This window comes from Mytilus galloprovincialis, chromosome 9, assembly GCF_965363235.1.
Source record: "Mytilus galloprovincialis chromosome 9, xbMytGall1.hap1.1, whole genome shotgun sequence".
Lineage (NCBI taxonomy): Eukaryota > Metazoa > Mollusca > Bivalvia > Mytilida > Mytilidae > Mytilus > Mytilus galloprovincialis.
Window position 1 is genome coordinate 80325105 of NC_134846.1, and position 21476 is coordinate 80346580.

The 21476-nt window shown below is 30.9% G+C and overlaps 1 protein-coding gene across 2 annotated transcripts in view; it reads right to left on the minus strand.

Moving 5' to 3' along the window:
- Positions 1–21476, minus strand: part of LOC143046101 (calcium-dependent protein kinase C-like) — a 107654-nt gene that overhangs the window by 63231 nt on the left and 22947 nt on the right. For both annotated transcript variants that reach the window (XM_076219090.1, XM_076219091.1), the window contains exon 4: positions 9886–9994. In XM_076219090.1, the coding sequence (XP_076075205.1) occupies positions 9886–9994 (109 nt within the window). The remainder of the gene's footprint in view (positions 1–9885; positions 9995–21476) is intronic.

Sequence of the window (21476 nt, forward strand, 5' to 3'; positions counted from 1 at the left end):
AACAGATTTCTTTAATTTAGGAGGGGGTCTTTCCGCAATTTTACCTTAGTTAACAACAGTCTGGTGTAAATAATTTTAAAGACAAGACACTGAATTTCCAAGACATGATTTAACTAAACAACCATTCCATCTTACTTTCATAACTGGAATAATAAAGATACAGTAAAACCTGTATAAACCGGCTGGCTACGGGACTATGAAAAAGGGCCGGTTTGGACAGTGAGCCGGTTTATTCAGGTTTCCGTTTTGACCGGAAGTTAATGACTTGTGACGTCCGACTTTTTGCATGTAAAAGTTCTCTCTGATTTTAAATTATATCTGATAAATTAAAATACTTTCACTTCGTTTTTCATTGTTTGCATTTGTACCATAATGCTCGCGTTGTTTGGATTTTAAGACGAGAGTTTCGATTTACTCCCATGATCAATAATTTGAAATGTTGGAATGGCCGATTAAAAAGCCAGAATATTATCAAACGTAATTTCATCACTTTCGAAACGTTGTCGTACAGTGTACAATATCCATTGATTGTTGTCATCCGGGTGTTTTTCATTATCAAGGTCATTTGTTTAGGGGTTCACAACAGGGAACCCAGGATTTTGAAATCACGATGTGAATTTCTTACTCCGCGATTTTAATTTGTTTATCCAAGTTAAAACGTAAGTTCAATCCGAGATATATTCGGTGTGTCTTTTCGTTTAGTTGACACGTTTATAATGTTTAAATAAATAATACAATTCACTACTGTACGACTTTAGGTAGGTTCACAGTTTGACACTTGACTAATTGATTATCACGAAAAGCCATATTGTATAAACAAATATGTTTTGATTGCATATCGATCATTGAAATTAATTAGACAAACCGGTTTTGACAGGTAATAATAAATGTAATTAAGAGTATTGGGACTTCATAATTAGACCGGAATTCGGAATACACAGGGTCCGGTTTACAAAGGGTATTTTAACAAAGACTTTGAATGGAAAAATATGGGACTTTCATTTTCGGCCGGAATGGACAGGAAACCGGTTTATTCAGGGTCCGGTTTAATCAGGTTTGACTGTATGATCATAGAATGTATTTAAGTCCAAGATCTAAAATCTTGATACAATCTGTTTCTCTACAAAACACATATTTTCATTTAAATGATGACAAGAAAAAAGGATACTCAGTTTGAATTCAAAGATGTTTTAATTCATAATGAAATGAAGCAAAGTTTATCAGATGAGTATTTGCTTTTACTAGAATCACTCGGAATTCAACATTAAATGTTCAGCACAATGGATAAAGTCTTCATTTTACAATAAAATTTGTTGAAAATGTTTTCATTATATACTTATATCTGTCTTGTTTTCATAATATGTAGAACATATAATGTGTGGTTTTTACTGATTTAACATCTGTTTATTTTATCAAATGAATCAAAAACAACAACATTTCTCATCTATTAAAGTTATTTAGTTTCTGAGGTTATAGTAATGACAGTTTTATGGGTTCTATGGACAGGCGATGATGGCTAGATGGGCACAGGACGTTTGCACTTTTTTACCTATAAAACGATAGGACATTTGCGCTTCAAACACTATGGACATTTGCGCTTTAAGTTTTGATTCACCTGTATTAAAGTCAAAAGAAACCTCAAATCCAAAAAAATAATGCATATGTGTTTTTATAACTCAATGGATAGTTTTCATTATAAAACTTATGTACATATACTTTTTTCTGAAGAAAATTCTTTAATTTACTCATATTTAGAAGTTTACTCTATTTTAATTCCCCCGACATATTTTCCGTATGCAAAGTGACCTCAGTGACCCATCTCGTAAAAATCCGGTGATCACAATACGCATGGATGTCCTTAAAATAAACTTTTATCTGAATTTACATGTTAAACACGTGCTCCATTTCCATGCTTTTTTGTTGATTTTTTGTAGGTTGTTGACAAACAGGTGACAATCGTTAAACTTCGGCTTCAAAACACGAACTTTAATTACCTGCCATATTTCACAACAACACTGACCGATTGTAAAAATAATTGACGGTTATACGAAATTTACACGAAAAAAAATGACAAATTCGTGCACAGAAGACTAAGTTTATGATGTGTGTATGCATTGGTTCAAGAATTGGAAGAACATTATTTTTCACCGGTCACTCGTTTCTTATGACTTTAAATTGGCCAGACATTTGCGCTTTTTACCTATATTCGTCTTCCTGTAATTTTAATGAGACATTATTATTACATTACGTAAATAAAATCAACTTATATTTGTCATTTTAGTTAGTTCACATTAACACAGTCTTAGACATGGAGTTTAAAATTATAGAGACTATTAAAGAAAAAAAAATGTATATGTCATGACAGATATTTTCTATCGTTTTGATCAAACCCATCAAAAGTGAAGACCTTTAATGTAGATGTACCGTGAAATTTTGTAATGCTAGAATTAAAACGGATAATGGGGCTACTAATATTTTGAGTCAGAAAAAATAAAAATATTCATTCTCAATGTGATGACATAGAAATTGAGCGCCAGCAGTATGAGTAGATGTTCTCATTCTCTTTGAAGACTATCCCGAACAATCCTCAAAATCCGAAAATTTTCTTCAAGTCAATGATAGATATAACGTAATAATCATTTGTGCACTCCTTAAAATGATTTTTTAACTTTTAGCCATAAAGAAAAATATGACTTTAATTCTGCCAGGTCAAAACTACCGGTCCAAAGACCTAATAAAAGAGGAGGGAAGTCATAAAAACCAAATATTTCAAAAGCGCAAATGTCCTATGTAAAAAGCACAAATGTTTTTTTTAAAAAGCGCAAATGTCCTATGTTTTGAAGCGCAAGTGTCCAAATAGAAAAGCGCAAACGTCCCGCGCCGGGCTAGATACATTTTCCTTATCTATTTTTAATTGGAAGAAACACACTATTGTAAATAGTACAGTAAATTAACATGTAAGATAAAATCAAAGTGAAAATGTTTATTGGCAATTTAATTTTATTATATCAGTAGTCAATTGATAACTAAAATATCAATATATTTTTTTTTTATCACAAGATGATTGTTTAGCCTCTGTTAGATTCTAACATATTTTGCCAGGTAAAGACATACATTTTTTAACTAGGGACTAAGCCTACAACATTTGAAAATTAACATAAGCGCTATGTATATTTTAATAATTTTTTTGTGAGCTCGTCCAAAATTAATTTTAACTACATAGGTTACTGGGCCTTTGCTTCCCCTTCTTATTAGAAATACACTATAATTTAGGATAGTAAAATAAATTACACAATTGACAACCTTATCCCCCCTCCATCTAAGCTGTCATAAACTACCCCAAACATTGTCCAACTTTGATAAATTATCAAATATGTCAAATGAAATAATATAAAATCTTTGTGTGCTGCAATTTAAATGTTTTTTTTATAAATGATTTTTAAATTGATATTGACTTTTGGATATGTTATTTTAATTTCACTCCATGACTCCACTCCAACACTCCAACACTCCACCACTCCACTCCAATACTCCACTCCACTCCACTCCACCTTTTAGTACATGCCCATTTAAAATGAATACATCTGCATGATCTGGTACAAAACCAACCACATGGATGAGAAAATAAATCAAATTAATATTTGATGGTTTAATATAAAATTTTAATAATATTATCAAAAATTTAATGAAAAATGACAGCCATGTAATTAGGTTTCTGCATGTTGTATTTTTGTTCATGAAGAAAAAGCTGACTAGGAGAACACATGTCTGATATATGAGCATGTGTCTCATTTAGAATCAGTGTGTGGTACATTCACCAACTAGAGTACTGCCAATATTTAACAATGTTTAACAAGATGTTTATAGAAATCTCTATAATTGAGCCTACTGTAAATTAATTACAATTTGGTACTCAGGTACTCTCAGAAGCATGTATACATTGCAGAAAATAAGAATATTTCAAACAAAAATCATGTGCCAAATAAGAAAGCAATAATAAGAAAATCACAAAATGACACCAAAAGTCACTCAAGTGAACATGTTCTTCTACACATGGGCAATGGCATTCAGAATTTTATAAAATCCTTAAAATGTTTTGGTTGACTTTACATGAGATTTCTGTAGGCAATGGTATTTTAAGAGCTATTAGTGTTTAACGACTTCTGTAACATTCAAATTAAAGCTAACCTCTAAACAGACATACTACTGATGCCTTAAATTACTAATTATACTTTAAGAAGAACTTCCTTCAGTCTTAGACCTATAAAGTCAAATGAAATCAATAAAATATAAGCTTTAAGTTGTGGTTATTAATCAGGTATTGATCTACACTGCTCATTTCAGGGGTCCAGTAGTTTTTGCTTCGAACATTGGCATATTCTAGTATAGAAAATTAAAAAAAAAAAATGGGAAGGGGTTCCTTGACCTAGCAGGCCTCATGGCAATTACTAAATTATATAGCGCTAGAAAATAAACCAGGCAGCTGTTTTGTTTTAATTTTTTTTTAAGGAAATCTTATAAAGTTGATAATCAAGCATTTTTCTTTTTTTTTTACATCTTTTCCTTTGTAAATGAACCAATGACAATTACAATACCATTAAGACTTAGATGTTACATTTCTAATCCTTTAGATTGTATATATATATATAGCTTGATAAAATTATATTTGTGCATAACTCTTCAATGGTGGACTTCCTATTTGTATAAGATTACCATCATCAGGATTCTAAAGACATAAGTTGACAGGTCTAGACATAATCACTGCCACTGGAGAATTCACTTTTTGTCAGGACTTTCAATAGACAGATAAGGCATGACAAACAGTTACCAACAAACTTAAGCCATTACTGCAGATGACAGTCAGTTCTAACAGTATAAACAGATTTATAGATTTTCATATATCTAAACTTAACTTAGTAATCAGTTCCTTCTCTTGTTCCACACACAACAGTAAACGTGGTTACTATAGATTCTAATTTAAAAAAAATATAAACAACAGAAAAGCTATAAAAATATACTTAATTTTAATTTCTTTGCAATTTCTTACTCATTCACCATAATGACATTAAATACTATAAAAATAGCTTGCTTAAATCATCCTTGAAAGTCAAATTTCTGAAAGTTCATTTTTCTAAATTATTGAAGCTATGTTATAAAGCATTAACCATAATATCAAGGTCTATTTTACAATATATTCCATTGGACTCAGGCCCTGAGGGGTATATCTAATAGATGCAGAAAGAACATGGATAAATAATGGCAACAGTGACTGTGACACAAATAGTCTGGTGTTTTGTGTGCAAAACATAAAACTGAATCCTCTTTCCATATACTCCATCAGACTAAAGCTCTCAAGGAAGTATGTAATAGGTTAAGAGAGAACATAGACAGTGACAGAGACAACAATAGCCAGATGTTGGGTTGAAGAACATACAACTGTTTTCACTTTCCATGTACTCCATCAGACTAAAACCTAGTCTAAATAATTATGACATCTGGCAACCTCATAATTATTTGGACTAACTAAAACCCTAACGGGTATATCTAATAGATGCAGAAAGAACATGGATAAAGAAGCTACAGTGACAACAATAGTCTGGTAGTAAGAGTGCAGAACATACAACTGAATCCTCTTTCCAATTGATAACATCATTAGAGCGATGCATCAGATCAAATGAGATGTTTCTTCTTAATTTCTATAAATATACAGCTATGCAACATCAATGTCGATTTAAAGCTGATTGAGATTAGCATATCGTTTTTAATCAACAACAAATTACTTATCATGTTTGCATGCAAGAGATACAGTGATTGTATTATCATACTGTATTTCTATTAGATGTGATGATTAGCAATGATAGATGGAAAAACAAGTTCAATACTGTGAACTTTTCTACTATTAATCAAACGAACATTAGGATGTTGCTATCAGAAAACATTTTATCAAGTACAGATGGACCATAAAATGATATTTAAATCCAATAAATACATAATAAACTGTTGACACAGAGATATGTCTTGCCTTTTTTCAATTTTTGATAGAATGCAAATATTTGAATCCAAATGGCAATATTAAAACCTATATAACTATGAAATACATTCAATGTCAATCTCCATGAAATGAGAAATGCCAAATGCTTATAAAACTGAATACCAAATACCATTGGTTTATCATAAGTGGTTCCCTTAACCTAACCTAAACACAAACTTTGACTTGAAAATAATGTAAAAGTTTTAAAATCAATGAATCTTGATAGGGGCGGGGCCTTGTAATCTCCATGGAAAAAGAAGACTTGCAAATGCTATTACTATCACTGACTTAACATTATTGGTTCCTCTTAAACAAACTGATTTATCACAATCTTTAAAATGTAAACTATGCAAAATATTCAAAGGCAATAGACCATGATTGAGGAAACAACGCCATCTGATCTCCTTTGAAATGAAATGTGCCAATGCTTATGCATCTGCATACCTGATGCAAATAAAATGTCATTGACATTCATATCATTATTTTTTTGGGGGGGAGGGGGAGGGGGGGTGCTTGGGTCAAATATCTCCATGGAAATGAGAAGTGCCCATGCTAATATGACTGGATATGACCTGTTCACAAACTAAAACATGTTGTGTAAGCAATAGTTTCAAAGTTAACAGACAACAGGGAGACTGGGTCAAACAGTTTCATACAACTGCATACCAAATGTCATTGACCCATCACTAGTTTTTCGACTTTGTCAAGGCTAGACAAAAAGTAATGTTGTATTTTCTAGAGAATTACCTCATTATTTAAGGTTTATTTTCCTTCAATCTTTCAATCCCTGTCTTCTAAAAACTTATATAAAGTTAAAAATGTCAAGAGGATCAACATAGATTCATAAACTACAATACAATTGATGGTCTGAATCACACCAGCTAAAAGATGAAATGAAAACAACAGTGAACAAATACTTGCACTTTGCAGTGCAAAATTATCAATACCATGATGATGAGGTTTGAAAAAAAAACCCAAAATCCTAATTTGTTTGCTGTCAAACATAAAAACTTCTTTCTGCATGTGCAATTATTTAATTTATAAAATGCAGCCAGATAGTCTACAAATCAACATGAATACAAGGAGATGTAGGATATAAGAGTTGACAGCAACCCTATGACACAAATAACCAAGACATCGACATGGCAACATTCTGTTTTCAACAATGGACAAGAGTCTATGTTAAATATGAAAATCTAAATTGTCCAGTCTAAAAAAGGTATGAATAAATTTTAAAACAGCAGCAACTAAAATCTGCCATTGACAATGACATAAGACTACCGCTTACAAGGTTCCAGACTTGGGACAGGTACATGAATACATGTTAAGGTACAATTAGTTTTTAAAGGCTGTTGTCCCTCTAAAAGTTTTCTTGAACACTTTTCTTTTTATCAAAGTTTTGGATGGATATTTTACAGTGACAACCGTCAAAGAAAGCTTTCATTAAAAACTTTGAAGAACTTGGAAGAAATAGAATCTCATCCTATTTTCTTGAAACTAAGGATAGACTGGAAGGGAATTATCTAATCACATTGCAGTTTTTCTTTTGAACAAGTTTTTAATGTAATAATTAAACTTTAATAGTGACAACGGATGACTTGAACCTTTAGTTTACTTGGTCAACGAGGACTTTGACCAAGTCAACTTTGATAGTGACAATCGGGCTTAAAGAGTGTTTTATTTCTCTCTCTTTATAACAGTGACAACAAACACTAAGGACAGGCAAGACTAATCATGTAGTAATTCCATGGTGTTTGAATAATTGAAATTTGATAAAGAAAAATGCTCCAAACGTTTTATAATTGTCTTTGTATCAAGAAATCACTGAATTATTGAACAGAAATAAAATAACTGCAGGTCCCAATGACATAATAAATTTTGTAATGAGGAGCAATAACAAATATCCCCATCATTCATCAAATCTCTAATGAACATTAATGTGTCCATAATGTGAGAAACTTCCAACCTTTTATAACTCGGTAAACTTCTGGTGACTTCATTATAGGACTCTGAACCACTTCTGACATAATAGTGAAATGGATCTTATTGTATCAAATATCATGTTTTAGATTTAAAAGTTGTAAAGTGTAACATGGTTTATATAATAGTTGATGCAGATCAGTATTAAAACAAAAATGCACATGCTGAAAAAAATGAAAACATCAAGTAATAAATTTCATGCGTCTGATGGCTTTTCTGGATTTACCTTCAGCAGGAACACTCAAAGATAATGTCTCACCTGCCTTACTGATTATAATTGAATTTCATGTTGAAAGTCTTTGAGATGAATGGGTTACTACATAGATCACCTAAGCTTATGTTATAAATGATCCATGGAAAAGAAATCAATGTTATAGCGAACCCTATGATAGTTTTCCATAGATTCACCTGCAAGCTACCTGTCGATTTAAACTTTTGGCAGTTCTATTGTCCCATCTAACAAATACAACAGGTATTGTTCTCTGTATAGTTTATTCACTCAGACCTTTAAATTTCTTCCAAGAGAAATCTATCACTCATTGATTAATTTACCTGAGTAAAAAATTGAACTGTCAATGATGAAAAAATACTTATACCAATACTAAGAAAGGACTCAAAAAAATGCATGAGGTGTTGTATATACCAAAAACTCGTTTTTAATGTGTTCAATATTAATAATGATTTAAAAATTAAAAGTTGATTTCTGATCAAATATTCAAAAAATATTTTTGTGTGTTTGATAAATAAAATTTGAATATTATTATTTTTAAATTAAGGTCTTCATAAACATAGTCTATAAACTAACAACAACAAAAACATGCAAATTCATTGGAAAATACTAAAAAATGTGTCTAAAATAAACTTTTTATTATTAAATCAGATTTTATATTGAACAGATTGAAAATATATTAATGATATATTGAATAAATACAATATTGCATACAGTTTATGTGAGTTTATAGAAGTATTTCAATAAAAAAACAGATAATTTTTTGGTCAGGTAAAATAATCAATGAGTGATATATTTCTCCTAGAAGAAATTTAAAGGTCCTGGTGAATAAACTATACAGAGAACAATACCTGTTGTATTTGTTAGATGGGACAATAGAACTGCCAAAAGTTTAAATCGACAGGTAACTTGCAGGTGAATCTATGGAAAACTATCATAGGGTTCGCAATAAAAGTAATGCACTTCTGTACACATAGAAAAATCAATTTCCCCACTTTTTATGTTAGGACTTAAACTGTGTGACTTTTACTATGAAGTTTCATAGAAATGAAATATACCCTGAAATGGAAAGTTCACATGAACTATTTTTTTTAAAGGTTTAAAGATAGGGTTGTGCAGCTTATTTTCAACTTTTATTTGCTTCAGACTTTTAAGAGTTCTAAAATTCAATACCACAATCCCCCTCTTAGCCTAGAGTCTTCCTGATAATTCAATTTGACCACTATCCAACTATATTTATACTGGTAAAATTCTGGTATTATAGATCATATCTGGGAACTAGTAGGTAAACAAAACAAAATATCTATGAATGTTAAGTATTTCCCCAAAAGAGCTGTGGTTTGTAAAACAGCTTTATTTACAAAGTGCAACCTAGACAACTTTTTCGTCAAAAAGACAATTTATACCTTAGTACAATGATTTTATCAGGTTTCTAATTTAAGTTATTATGTAGTTCACCTATTACTTACATAATATAGGAGAAACTGACCTAGTAACTAGGATTAAACCCATAAAATGACGTCAAAGTGAGGTGAACCCCGTCTGACAGATATGTATACCTTGCAATAATTATCAAAAAAGGTCTGTATGTTTATAATTTCTGAGAAAAATGCGACAAAGTGTCCTAATATGACAGGATACATACCTTCACATTTAAGTCCCTGGTGTAAAAGGCCATATAACAATGAACCACAATGATCACAAAATGTTGGACTGCCATAGCTGTGTACTTTAAATCTGTGTAAATTTGTTGCCTGTAATAATAAGAAAACAATGTTAAGAACAAAATACACAGAATTTTCCACAGAATTTTCAAATAGCATTTGGAAATTAACATAGCACTGGTTTTACTAAAGATATAGCACAATGGCCCTATACTATTAGTTACATAGTGTGTTAGTGGCCTAATACGATATAAATGGAGTGAGAACGAAGCTCGAATCCCCATATGAAATTTTCTGACCCTATATATATTGTATAAGGTCACTAGCACGTGTAACGAATTAATCTTACCGACTATCTTCACATGTGGTATTTTGAATAGCGGCCTATCAAAGTGATCAAGTCTTCAATATTTAGTGTTAAGATCCTACTTCCATTTGTCTATAAAGAAAACAAATGCCAACAATAGCAACTTTTTAGCTTGAAATTTGTTTTATGAATTAATTTCAATCATTCATTACATTTATTTTAATTACTTCGTTGAATCTTTGAGATTTCTTTTTTTTTTTTTTTTTTGAAAGGGAAGTAACCCCGTTATGCTAATAACAACAACTTGTTAGCTTTAATTATGTTTTATGAACTTATTTCAACCTTTCATCATCAATTTCTTCGTCTGTTGAATTCTTTCAGATTTTTTTCTCAACACAAGGGTTGTTTTTATGAAGGGTTGTGGCATCATTTTTGTTTTGAAAGGGAAGTAACTCCTTACTAATCCCATAAGGTAACTAATCACTCAGTATGGTTGCTAACCCTATATTTTCAAGCCACCCTAAATCAAGTATACATAGTCACCGAGTGTAGTCCTTTAACCAATTATATCTCTATAAATCTATAGGAGGTAAGATAAATTCTATTATAAAATCATCCAAGATACCATAATGGTAAAAAAATAGAGCACCATGGTTCCACAGTGCCTTAAGGCCCTTGGGAAAACACTGTTACAGTATCTACCTTTTTCATGAAATTCAACAAAAAAATCAGTTTAGAAAAGTTTCAAATAAGCTGTAGCACTGCTCTTAACTGTTGTCTCCCACCCTTAGTGGGCAAGGGAATGAGGAAATTCATTCCAAGATATCATGATGATAAAAAGATACAGAATAATGTTCATTCATTAGCAGTGATTTAACAGATCATTTTCTTGTTTGTATGGTTAATCTTGTCTCTGCACTTCTGATTTAAACAACATCTTGTTCAACCTACATATAATTCACCTGGTTGGTGCAGGTGAAGATCTTAATTTCCATAAAAAAAAAATCATTTTCTCCCCACATGACCACATCTACTTTCATTCATGACTATTTTGTATTTTTTAACATAAAAGGCAATTAGTTTCCTTTAAAGTTGCGGCAATTTTTTTTTCAAACTCCATGACCTTCTTGATTGGCAAAGTAAGGAAGATGCTTATTAACTAATAATAATTTTTCCTTTGCAATTTTCGAAATACTAATTAACAGAAAAAGAAGGTTCTATCAATATATTAGGATGTATGAACTTTCTAAAGCTGTTGAATTGGTTGGTAAAATTAATAAAACTGTCTTGATTAATTCAATTTGATACAGAAAACTGGGAAATATTGAGTAACAATAACCACAATAGGAATAATTTGCATGATGTCTGCCATCAAAATTCTCCATGGTATATACATATGGTGATTTATTCAATTATCAAACTTTTTTATCTAGACATAGCTTCTATATCAACTCCAGACTATATTTGATACCAATATTGCTCATTGAATCACTACCCTCAAATCTCTCATTGACACATCAACTTGAATATTTATCAGAAGTAACACCCAGCCAGTTTTTACTGCTTCTCCTAGCCTTAAGCAACACATTGCAACATATCCGAGTTTTTACTATGTAAACTACTAGATATCATATATATATTTTCTGTTTTCTAGTCTCTAATGTAACATATAGACATCTACAGTGGAATGAAACACATAAAACAATGTCCGTTAGGACAGATATCTGATCACCTTGTTCTTGTAAAACTGGTATAGGAAGGGAACTTTAAGATCATGAAGTTAATGTGTGGTAGATAAATGCTTACAAATCGATAAAAAAAACAACAACAGGAAAATTTATGTTTTAGATGTACTAAATCTGAAGTAGTATTACAAGGAAGCATTGACTGCATAAAATTATATAGATATGTGATTTGTAATTTTCTGAAAATTCAGACAATTTTTCCTGAAATAATCTTTTTGTTTTTGTAAGTGTGTAAATGTTCAAAGTTTGTAATTGTTCTATTGTGAATATCTCCTTCAACAAAATCACAGTAACACTAATCAAAGCTAACACCTCACTGAACCAGCTCCAAGAACTCTTTGGAGGGGAATTGTATGCTAGAAGATAATAATGCCTCATGCGTGTTGATTCCTGGTTCTTATTTTACTTTAGTCCACTTAAAAGAAATTAAAACTAAAATTAATTTAAAATATTATTCTCTTGTTAAAAAATACAACCATCGACTTGTTTAGACTATACAGTTTCTTTCATTGATTCATAATTAGAGAAAAGGAAAAAGTTTGATAGAGAAATAATTTGCGTTTGACCAATCATTCAGGAGAATAATTTGTTTTTGACCGATCATTCGGGAGACTAATAATTTGTGTTGACCAATCATTCAGGATGGACAGCCAGACAGGACATGATCACACTTCACAAATGAAAAATATAATCTTTTTGTAATTAAACAGGCAGCTGAGAAAAGAAAGATTAATTTTACAGGTCCTTTGGAATTTGATTAGAAGAAGAAAAATTATTTTCTTTGTGTTACACTGCTGTAAAATCAATATAGTTGTTTCTCAAGGGATGCTATGAGAAAAGCTTTTATCCTACCTAACCTGAATGATCACAAACCTTCTAACTTACAGACAGGTAAAAAGTCTGGCCTAATTTACATTTTCTGTAACAATGATGTGAACTTTTAATTTGCTTTGATCTTTAAACAGTGCAGTTTTTAAAGTGGTCTTCAATACTTAAAATGCAAAAAAATAAAACAAAAGATATACTACTTCAAAAGATTTTTAGTATGTATGCTATCCATAGTAAAATCTTTCAGTTACAGCTTTCTTCCAAACAAAACAAATCCCTCTTTAAGTGAAGTTATTTCTTAGCCTTTATGTTGAACCTGACATTCCATTAAAGTTTTAAGAGTCTGTTCTAAGGTAATAGTATACTACTTGCTGCATATCAAATTTGTTTTTCGTTTATAGTTTTAAACATTTTGTATATCAATCAGCCCATTAGCTAATTTGTTTAAATTGTTTAATATTTGTGTTTTATAGCTCACTATATGGTATGGGTTTTGCTCATTATTGAAGGAAGGTGGATAATTGTCTCAATGGCCATCATACCACATCTTATTTTTATACTACCTGTTTTATGTTTATCTGGGAAGGGGATGAGAATATTGGTGTGTGTTTTGTAATGTAACCAATGAATAATGTTCAGAGTCCTGCATCTTAATAATCTTGACAGACCAATTAAATACATGCATGGGAGACTGTGTATATTTTTTGAAGGAAGGTGGATAATTGTCCCAATGGCCATCATACCACATCTTATTTTTATACTACCTGTTCTATGTTTATCTGGGAAGGGGATGAGAATATTGGTGTGTGTTTTGTAATGTAACCAATGAATGATGCTCAGAGTCCTCCATCTTAATAATCTTGACAGACCCATTAAATACATGCATGGGAGATAATGCAGCAGATGCATATTTAATATATCTCTTTATTTACTCCATCTGAGGTCACATGTATTCAATACAAATAAAAGTAACAAGAAATAAAAGAAAAGTGCTTTGATGAGAATTATTTTTGGGAGGAATGTCCTCTGGGTTCAATGACAGTAGTCAGTTGTTACGACTGGATCTTCCACGGTCATCTGAATGTCTGACATACAGACTTCTAATCAGATGGCACACTTGGTTGATTTGTAAGCTAAACCTTAATATTATTAATTTGAATATTTTTAAGGATTTGTGATTCATTAAAACTTGATCACATGAACATTTGTATTTACTCAGTTTGCACGCCAATACTGTTGTGTTAAGTTTTTCGTTGGTCAAAAAAAAGCATATTGCACAGGGCATACAGCACGTTACTAAAAATACATTCTAGAAATCCCCAAATTTACATTGTTCATGCAATAGTTGTTGATTAATAATATAACAATTGTAGCCTTTGGTTGCGGTCAATATGATGTTATATCGACCTCATACAAAGGCTATATATAATTGAATAATATCAACCCTATAGAGCATATCAATAAATATAATTGATTCATATAAGTAAAGTAATGACTAGAACAACACATGTACTAATAAAGCATTGGTATAAAAAAAGAAGATGTGGTATAATTGCCAATGAGACAAGTCTCCACAAGAGACCAACAAAATGACACAGAAATTATCAATCATAGGTCACGGCCTTCAACAATGAGCAAAGTAGTTTTATGTTCACACTGTACCTTTACCTGCAAAGTTATAGCTAAATTTTTATAATCTGAACTTTTCTATGAAAAACTTGCTTTTCTTTCAGAAGAAAATTCTTTAAAATATACTAGTACACTTGTCTCATATTCCTTTCACATTTTAAAACCTGTGCTCATCTTTAATAGTGTATTTAATTTGACATTGGACATTAAACATTCATCAAGCATCATCATCAATGCATTTTGGGTTCAGTAGAAGTTATTATCACAATATTAAAAAGACATAATAAAAGTCCATGGATGGGTTCATCTAAATGTTTTATTACAAGTCATATTTTATTGAATTTTCAACATTTTGTTGATGAGGTAAATAAGATGCTGTGGTAAAATAATTTCATTGCAAGCACTTACTTCTTAAATGTCAAGTGGAAGTGTTTAAAGATCAGATATAATTTTAGATTCTTTGTGAAGAACTATGGTAAATTTAATATCATTTGCACTAATACTAACGATTCAGAAAACTCAAACAGGTTTTCTAATTGCTTTTAATCTTCTTTAAAGGTGATATATTTTAAATTTCTAAATTCTGATACAGACAATTTAGATATTTATAGCACTCTCAAGGGTATGCAAATGCCATATGTAGGAGGCAGTACATATGTTTAATATATCACTATATTGTTGACAGTGTTTTATAATGCCTTTAATGCATATTTGATGTGTTTGATAAACAATATTGTGGTATGAAAACCATGTCTCCCTCAGGTATATTTCGTAATTGACAAACAACAGGGTATTATTTAAATTTTGAAATATCTAAAATGTTTGAATTTGGTTCACTGACCCTGTCAACATTTCTAAAATTTAGTTCTGTCAAATTAAGCACAGAAACTCATATTAAATTTTGTAAAATGTGCAGACAATTATCCAAAATTACTGTGTATTGCAAAATTTTTTAGAGTTATACTGTAAAGCACATAGAAGGCACAGAAGATATGACAAGAAATCTTGCACAGATCATAAAAGTAAAGGTATAATACTGTTTTTTTCTAGAGTGGTCCGATTCAGGGTCCTCTTATGTCAATCCCTCTATAAACCGAACACAATTTTGAAAAAAAATGAATAATTCTACTTTTTCAAATTCATGAACCAGTTCATATTAATATGACTCTTCCCGTACATTCTTTTTTGTGATGTATATGGGGAAAAAAGCTAGAATAAAACATTTAATTGCAAAGTTTAAAAGGAGTAGGTCCGGTAAGGGCAGATTTTGGCCTCAAATTTCAGGTTCATCTAACGAAAGATTTTGAACACTTTTTAAACACTTAAAAGTGTTTATTTCAGTTGATTCAATTAGTTTATGTGAAAGATTTTAGCAGATTGAGTCATAAAAAACGGTCCAATTCAACCTTAAATATGAAAAATCTATCAAATATGCCAAATAATGTCACTTTACAGATGGTTTTTGTCACAAATGAAAGTGGCCGCATCCGTGTTCATCCACAACCTTTATATATGTTATGTATTATCATCAAATACAACTTACATTTAAATATTTAGAATGAACACGAATGGGGCCACTTCCATTTAAGATGGAATCTGTCTAAAATTTAACTAAAATGCTAAAATTGTGAAGATTTCAGTAATTTAGCATGACTTAATCATGCTAGTACCCGATATATGTGCATTGTATTGTCAAAAACAGCCCATATTTATGTAGCAGAAGCAATTCTACTTTCCAATAAATAACTGAAAGTTAACATTTTAACAATTTTGTAACACTGCTATATTTTTGGGCCAAAAAGGGGTCTTACTGGACCTACTCCTTTCTTAAATGAACCCTGCTTTGTAATAGCTGCACTCAAGGCAAGACTAACTTAACACAGGACCATTAGGCTGTTCCTAAATGCAAAACAGACTTACAGACAGACAAACAACACAAGGTTAAGATAGACAGGCTTGATACAAGGCACACAATGTTTTAGCTCCCGTGAGTGTGACTCACTTTTTGTCAGTATAAACGAACTATAAACAACTGTCATACAAGAGGGATGTTTAGCTAACTATAAATACAGGTTCAGTCCATGAATTTTCTTCCAAAATTTCTGTACCAATTCGAGACTCAGGAATATGACAATTATATTCTGTTCATTAGGTTGATTGATATAGTATAAAGTTTAATTTTGTCAGTTATAATAGACTTTTTGAATTTAACCTGCATTTTTGTTATACTTTAGGAGATAAAGAACAGCAATAATAGCATCATTCCTTCGTTTCATGAGTTAATGAACCCAATCCTTACAAGTCTTACTATAAGTAGGATGGTTGTGTTGTTCACTTGAAGCAAAGAAGATAATGTTTACCAAGAACTGGGAAGAGAATAAGGAATTTCATAATTATAAGGTTCTTAGAATAAATCAGGAAAAGTACTTAAGTAAATTTAAGTCGGGCGAAATCAGAATTTCAATTTAAGCATGTCAACTCAATACTAAATATAGCCAGATAATAAAATTAAGTCTATATTTAGACTTAATACATAATGGATTGGCAATAACAAGAATTGTTGATAGACAATTGTAAAAATTTTAAATTGCCTTTTACAGTAAAAATTTCAACATGGAAATGAAAAAGAAATAGAAATGTATTGCATTAAAATCTAATCAAAAATATATATACATTGTATAACCATAGAAGTATTATATTTCTTCCATGATAGAACACAGCATCAATCAATAGATCTCCATCAATTTACTGCTTAATCACTTGGTAATGACAACTGCAAATTAATTGACATTTCTGTAAATAATGCACTTAACATCATATTTATATTTTTTGCATGTAAATTCTCTGATACACCTTGCTATAAATCAAACAATAAAATAACATCTAATGACAAGGTATTTACACCTCTGTATCAATGATTACTGTTCCCTTAATGTTCTAATCCATATACCAAGATATACAAATCAATAAATATATTACTTTTAATTGATTTATGTAAATATTAATGCAATGTTAATTTCAGTGAATAATTTTTATTGCTACTGAAATATTTCCTTACACAAAAAAACTTCTAATTGATTATCATTGGTAGAAAGACTAGCTTTTACCGATAATTAGTTTTCAATGGTATTGTAATATAACACAACATACAATACATTCACTGTGACAGTAACCAGGGTTTATTTAGTGAGCAGTGGTAAATTAGTACAAAGTTTTAGAAGTCTAAATTTATACAATAAACTCAATTATATATAGGTATTCAATCTGATTAAGAGCAGATTCTGTGTCTAAGCTTTGCTTAATAACCAAGCAATTGTCAAAACTCTCTGTTTTACTCTTTGTTCTTGAGGTTATAATATCAACCAATGAAATTTCAGCTTTAAAATTTTGAAGATGTGTATTAAGCCAACAAAACCAGTGGATTCCAAAAATTCTATAAAACAGAAAAGTAAAGAGAGGGTGTTCGGATCCTTGTAAGCAAATTTAGCTTGGACACAGGATATTTATTTGAATCAGTTTGCTAGGAATCAAATAAAAATTTCAAAGTTGTGAAGCACAGGTGATTCAGAAATTTTACTCCACCTTTGCTATCTCTTACGAGTGAAGAAGTTTAAGTCCAAGTTTCATAAAATTCTATGGAGGTTAGGCAGATTGATGTTGAAAATATACTTGCTAACTGCAATAACAAACAAAAATTAAAACTATTGGCACAACTTTTCAGAATTTTTGGTCCAAAATACTCTTCAACTTTATTCTTGTTCAGCTTTTTAACTATTTTGATCTGAGTGTCACTGATGAGTCTTATGTACCATAGACAAAACATGTGTCTGGCGCATCAAATTATAAGCCTGGTACCTTTGATAAGTAATTAAAGTTTACTTTCCAGTTGAACACTGTTAAAATTGAAAACCATAAAAAAAATCTAAATTTTGATCAAGATGCTATTTCTTGTTTGCGATTATATAATTCTAGACGTCGGACCTAAAGTAACCCTTTAATGAAATCTATACAAATTTTTTTTTCCCATCTGAAAATCAAAAGACATATAAAAATCAAAAAGTTTATTTGTTAAAAAATCCATGATAGAAGTATAATTAGAAGTTTTGGATGATTAACCACACAGTTGAGTTAGCCTTCTAAGATTTAACCTATTCCCTTAGGTTTACATTGATTTTCCACTGTGGAGAAAGATTTATCCCTTCAGCTGTTATCTTACTGAAACTTTGTTTAATTGAATGTCCTAGTGCTGAAATAGCTGTCTTAATTTGGTTAATCTATATACAGCAATGGTTCTAAAAATTCCTATGACTTAATTAACAGCACTCAGTCTTATCCATATACAGGAAACCAGCGGATAGATTTAAATATTTACATTTAGAAGCCGATTCTTCCGTCAGTGCAGAAAGGAAAGCCCAATAGCAGGAAGGTAATACATTTGTGCAGCAATCAATACAGGTACATATCAATGCTGGCCTATGACTACAAATGATATCACCATATACAAGTCCTTAGCTTAACTGATATTCATAGCTTAGGGGTAATGTACTGATTTGTATAAGTAGACATTGACCTAGGATAAGTTCCATACTATATTGCAAATTTTATGCAGTTTATTTATAGTAAGCCATTAAGGCTAGGACATTTGCACCATCTATAACAAAAATGGTAATGCTATCTTAGAAATAATGGTCAATTTCGACAATAACAGATTTTTTTAAACCTAAGGAGCATGGGTAAAATCAAAGTGTATAATATTGCTTACCTAACCAAGTATAAAGATAACAAGGCAAAATTAATCTGACATGCGACCGGTACCTGTCCCAACAGCAGTAATACAAAATTCAAATAAAATGCTGTTGAGACACAAAGCAACATAAATCCTTTCTTAAATTGCTTCAATTTATGTAATATAAAGAATGCCACAAGTAGATTAAAATGTTGTGCTGCATAGACCATATGGCAACATAAATCATATACTGTATTGGTAACACTACTATATAGGTATAACACACCTATAGATATACTATGGGTGAAGAATTTTTACTTCAACCAAAATGGAACAAAAATTCCATACTGGACTGGTACCCATGCTCTCAAGATAATACAACTATATGAATAGTATACAGTGATGAAGCTAAAACAAAACATAAATTCCATACTGGACTGGTACCCATGCTCTGAAGATAATACAACTATCTGAATAGGTATACACTGATGAAGCTAAAACAAAACATAAATCCCATAATGGACTGGTACCAATGGCAAAGAGGTAATACAAAAGCTATGCTGGTTGCTGAGAATAAGCTACATAGATAAACAAAGCCACTTTTACAGGTTCTACATTAACAGGTGATACACAAATATATACTATTAGATAACTAGAAACCACTATTTCTTAAACTAATTCAATTCACACTGAGTTTAAAACTAATATATCTAATAAGCTCAATGACAAGTGGGGTTATACAATAGTGTGCTTTGACATGTAAATCCCAATTAATAAGCTGGTGTGCTTAGACAAGTAAATACCCAGTAATATTAAGCTGGAAACTGCCTCTCCTTATATTATATCCCCAGTCAGTGACTGTTACAGCAAAGGTGTTTTGAACTGTATCTAAAAATTCACTATAAAAACTGCAAGTGCTATGTACAATAACTCTGATTCAACTAACAGTTGCTGCAAATTTAATTTCAGAATACTGCCATCAAAATCTAATTTCACAGTGATTTTTCGAAGCAAATAAGCCATCTATAAAATTTTAATTAACGAAATTCCAGAGTGCAAAAAAAGTATATAATAGATGATATTTTTGTTAATTTCAAAATGTTTTGTTTTACCTTCTATGAGTTTAAGACTTGATCAGAAAGAAGAAAAAAGTAAACCATAGAACTTTGATATTCAAGTTTGGCCACTTGATTTATGGTTTTTCTTTGATCAACGTGTCTTTATTTTCCCTTTGGTATCATTAGCCTGTTTTATAAAAAAATACCAGTAAACAAATTAACCCACTTGTTTTAAAATTTCATAAATAGATAAAAAAAAAAATTGAAATAGCAGTAAATGAATAAACGGAATTGATTTTGAAATTAAATAACCTTTGACTTAAATGATTTGCTCAGTTGATATAGAAGAAAGGGAATCTTCAATTATGAAAACTTCATCACTAATCCACATGTTTTAACACCTAATGATCATGACCTCGATTTATTTACACTACACATACATGTTTTAGTATTATAATTGATTAATACAATTTTTACATTACTTTATTTTCTTTTTCAATCTCATTAAAATCAGAATTTTCTCTTTGGTCCATAAGATTTGTTTGTTGTTTTGTAAGAAGACATTTCCCACAAGGGGTCATGTGGGAATGACCTTTTATGCAAATTCTTAATTAACCAATCATTTCGATTGACACACTGGCACATTGATTACAATTTTTTTTTCTATTAATATAGATCAATATAAAAAATAAATGTGGTATGATTGCCAATGAGACAACTGTCCACAAGAGACCAAAATGACACAGACATTAACAACTATAGGTCACTGTACGGCCTTCAACAATGAGCAAAGCCCATATCACATAGTCAGCTATAAAAGGCCCCGATAAGAAAATGTAAAACAATTCAAACGAGAAAACTAACGGCCTTATTTATATAAAAATGAAAGAAAAACAAATATGTAACACATAAACAAACAACAACCACTGAATTGCAGGCTCCTTACTTGGGACAGGCACATACGTAAATAATGTGGCGAGGTTAAAGGCTTTTTAATCAAAATTTAAAGTTGAGGAATGTTTTCATCAGGTCCGGATATAAAATCTGAATCCCATCAGGAAATTATATAGTTGGACACAGAATTCCCAGATTATTTACATAACATTTTTTTTATAGTAAAAAACTTTTTGTAGGGTTAGATTTGATTGGATGCTCAACATGATCCCTTAAGGGATGTCTTCCGGATGCTCAACATGATCCCTTAAGGGATGTCTTCCGGATGCTCAACATGATCCCTTAAGGGATGTCTTCCGGATGCTCAACATGATCCCTTAAGGGA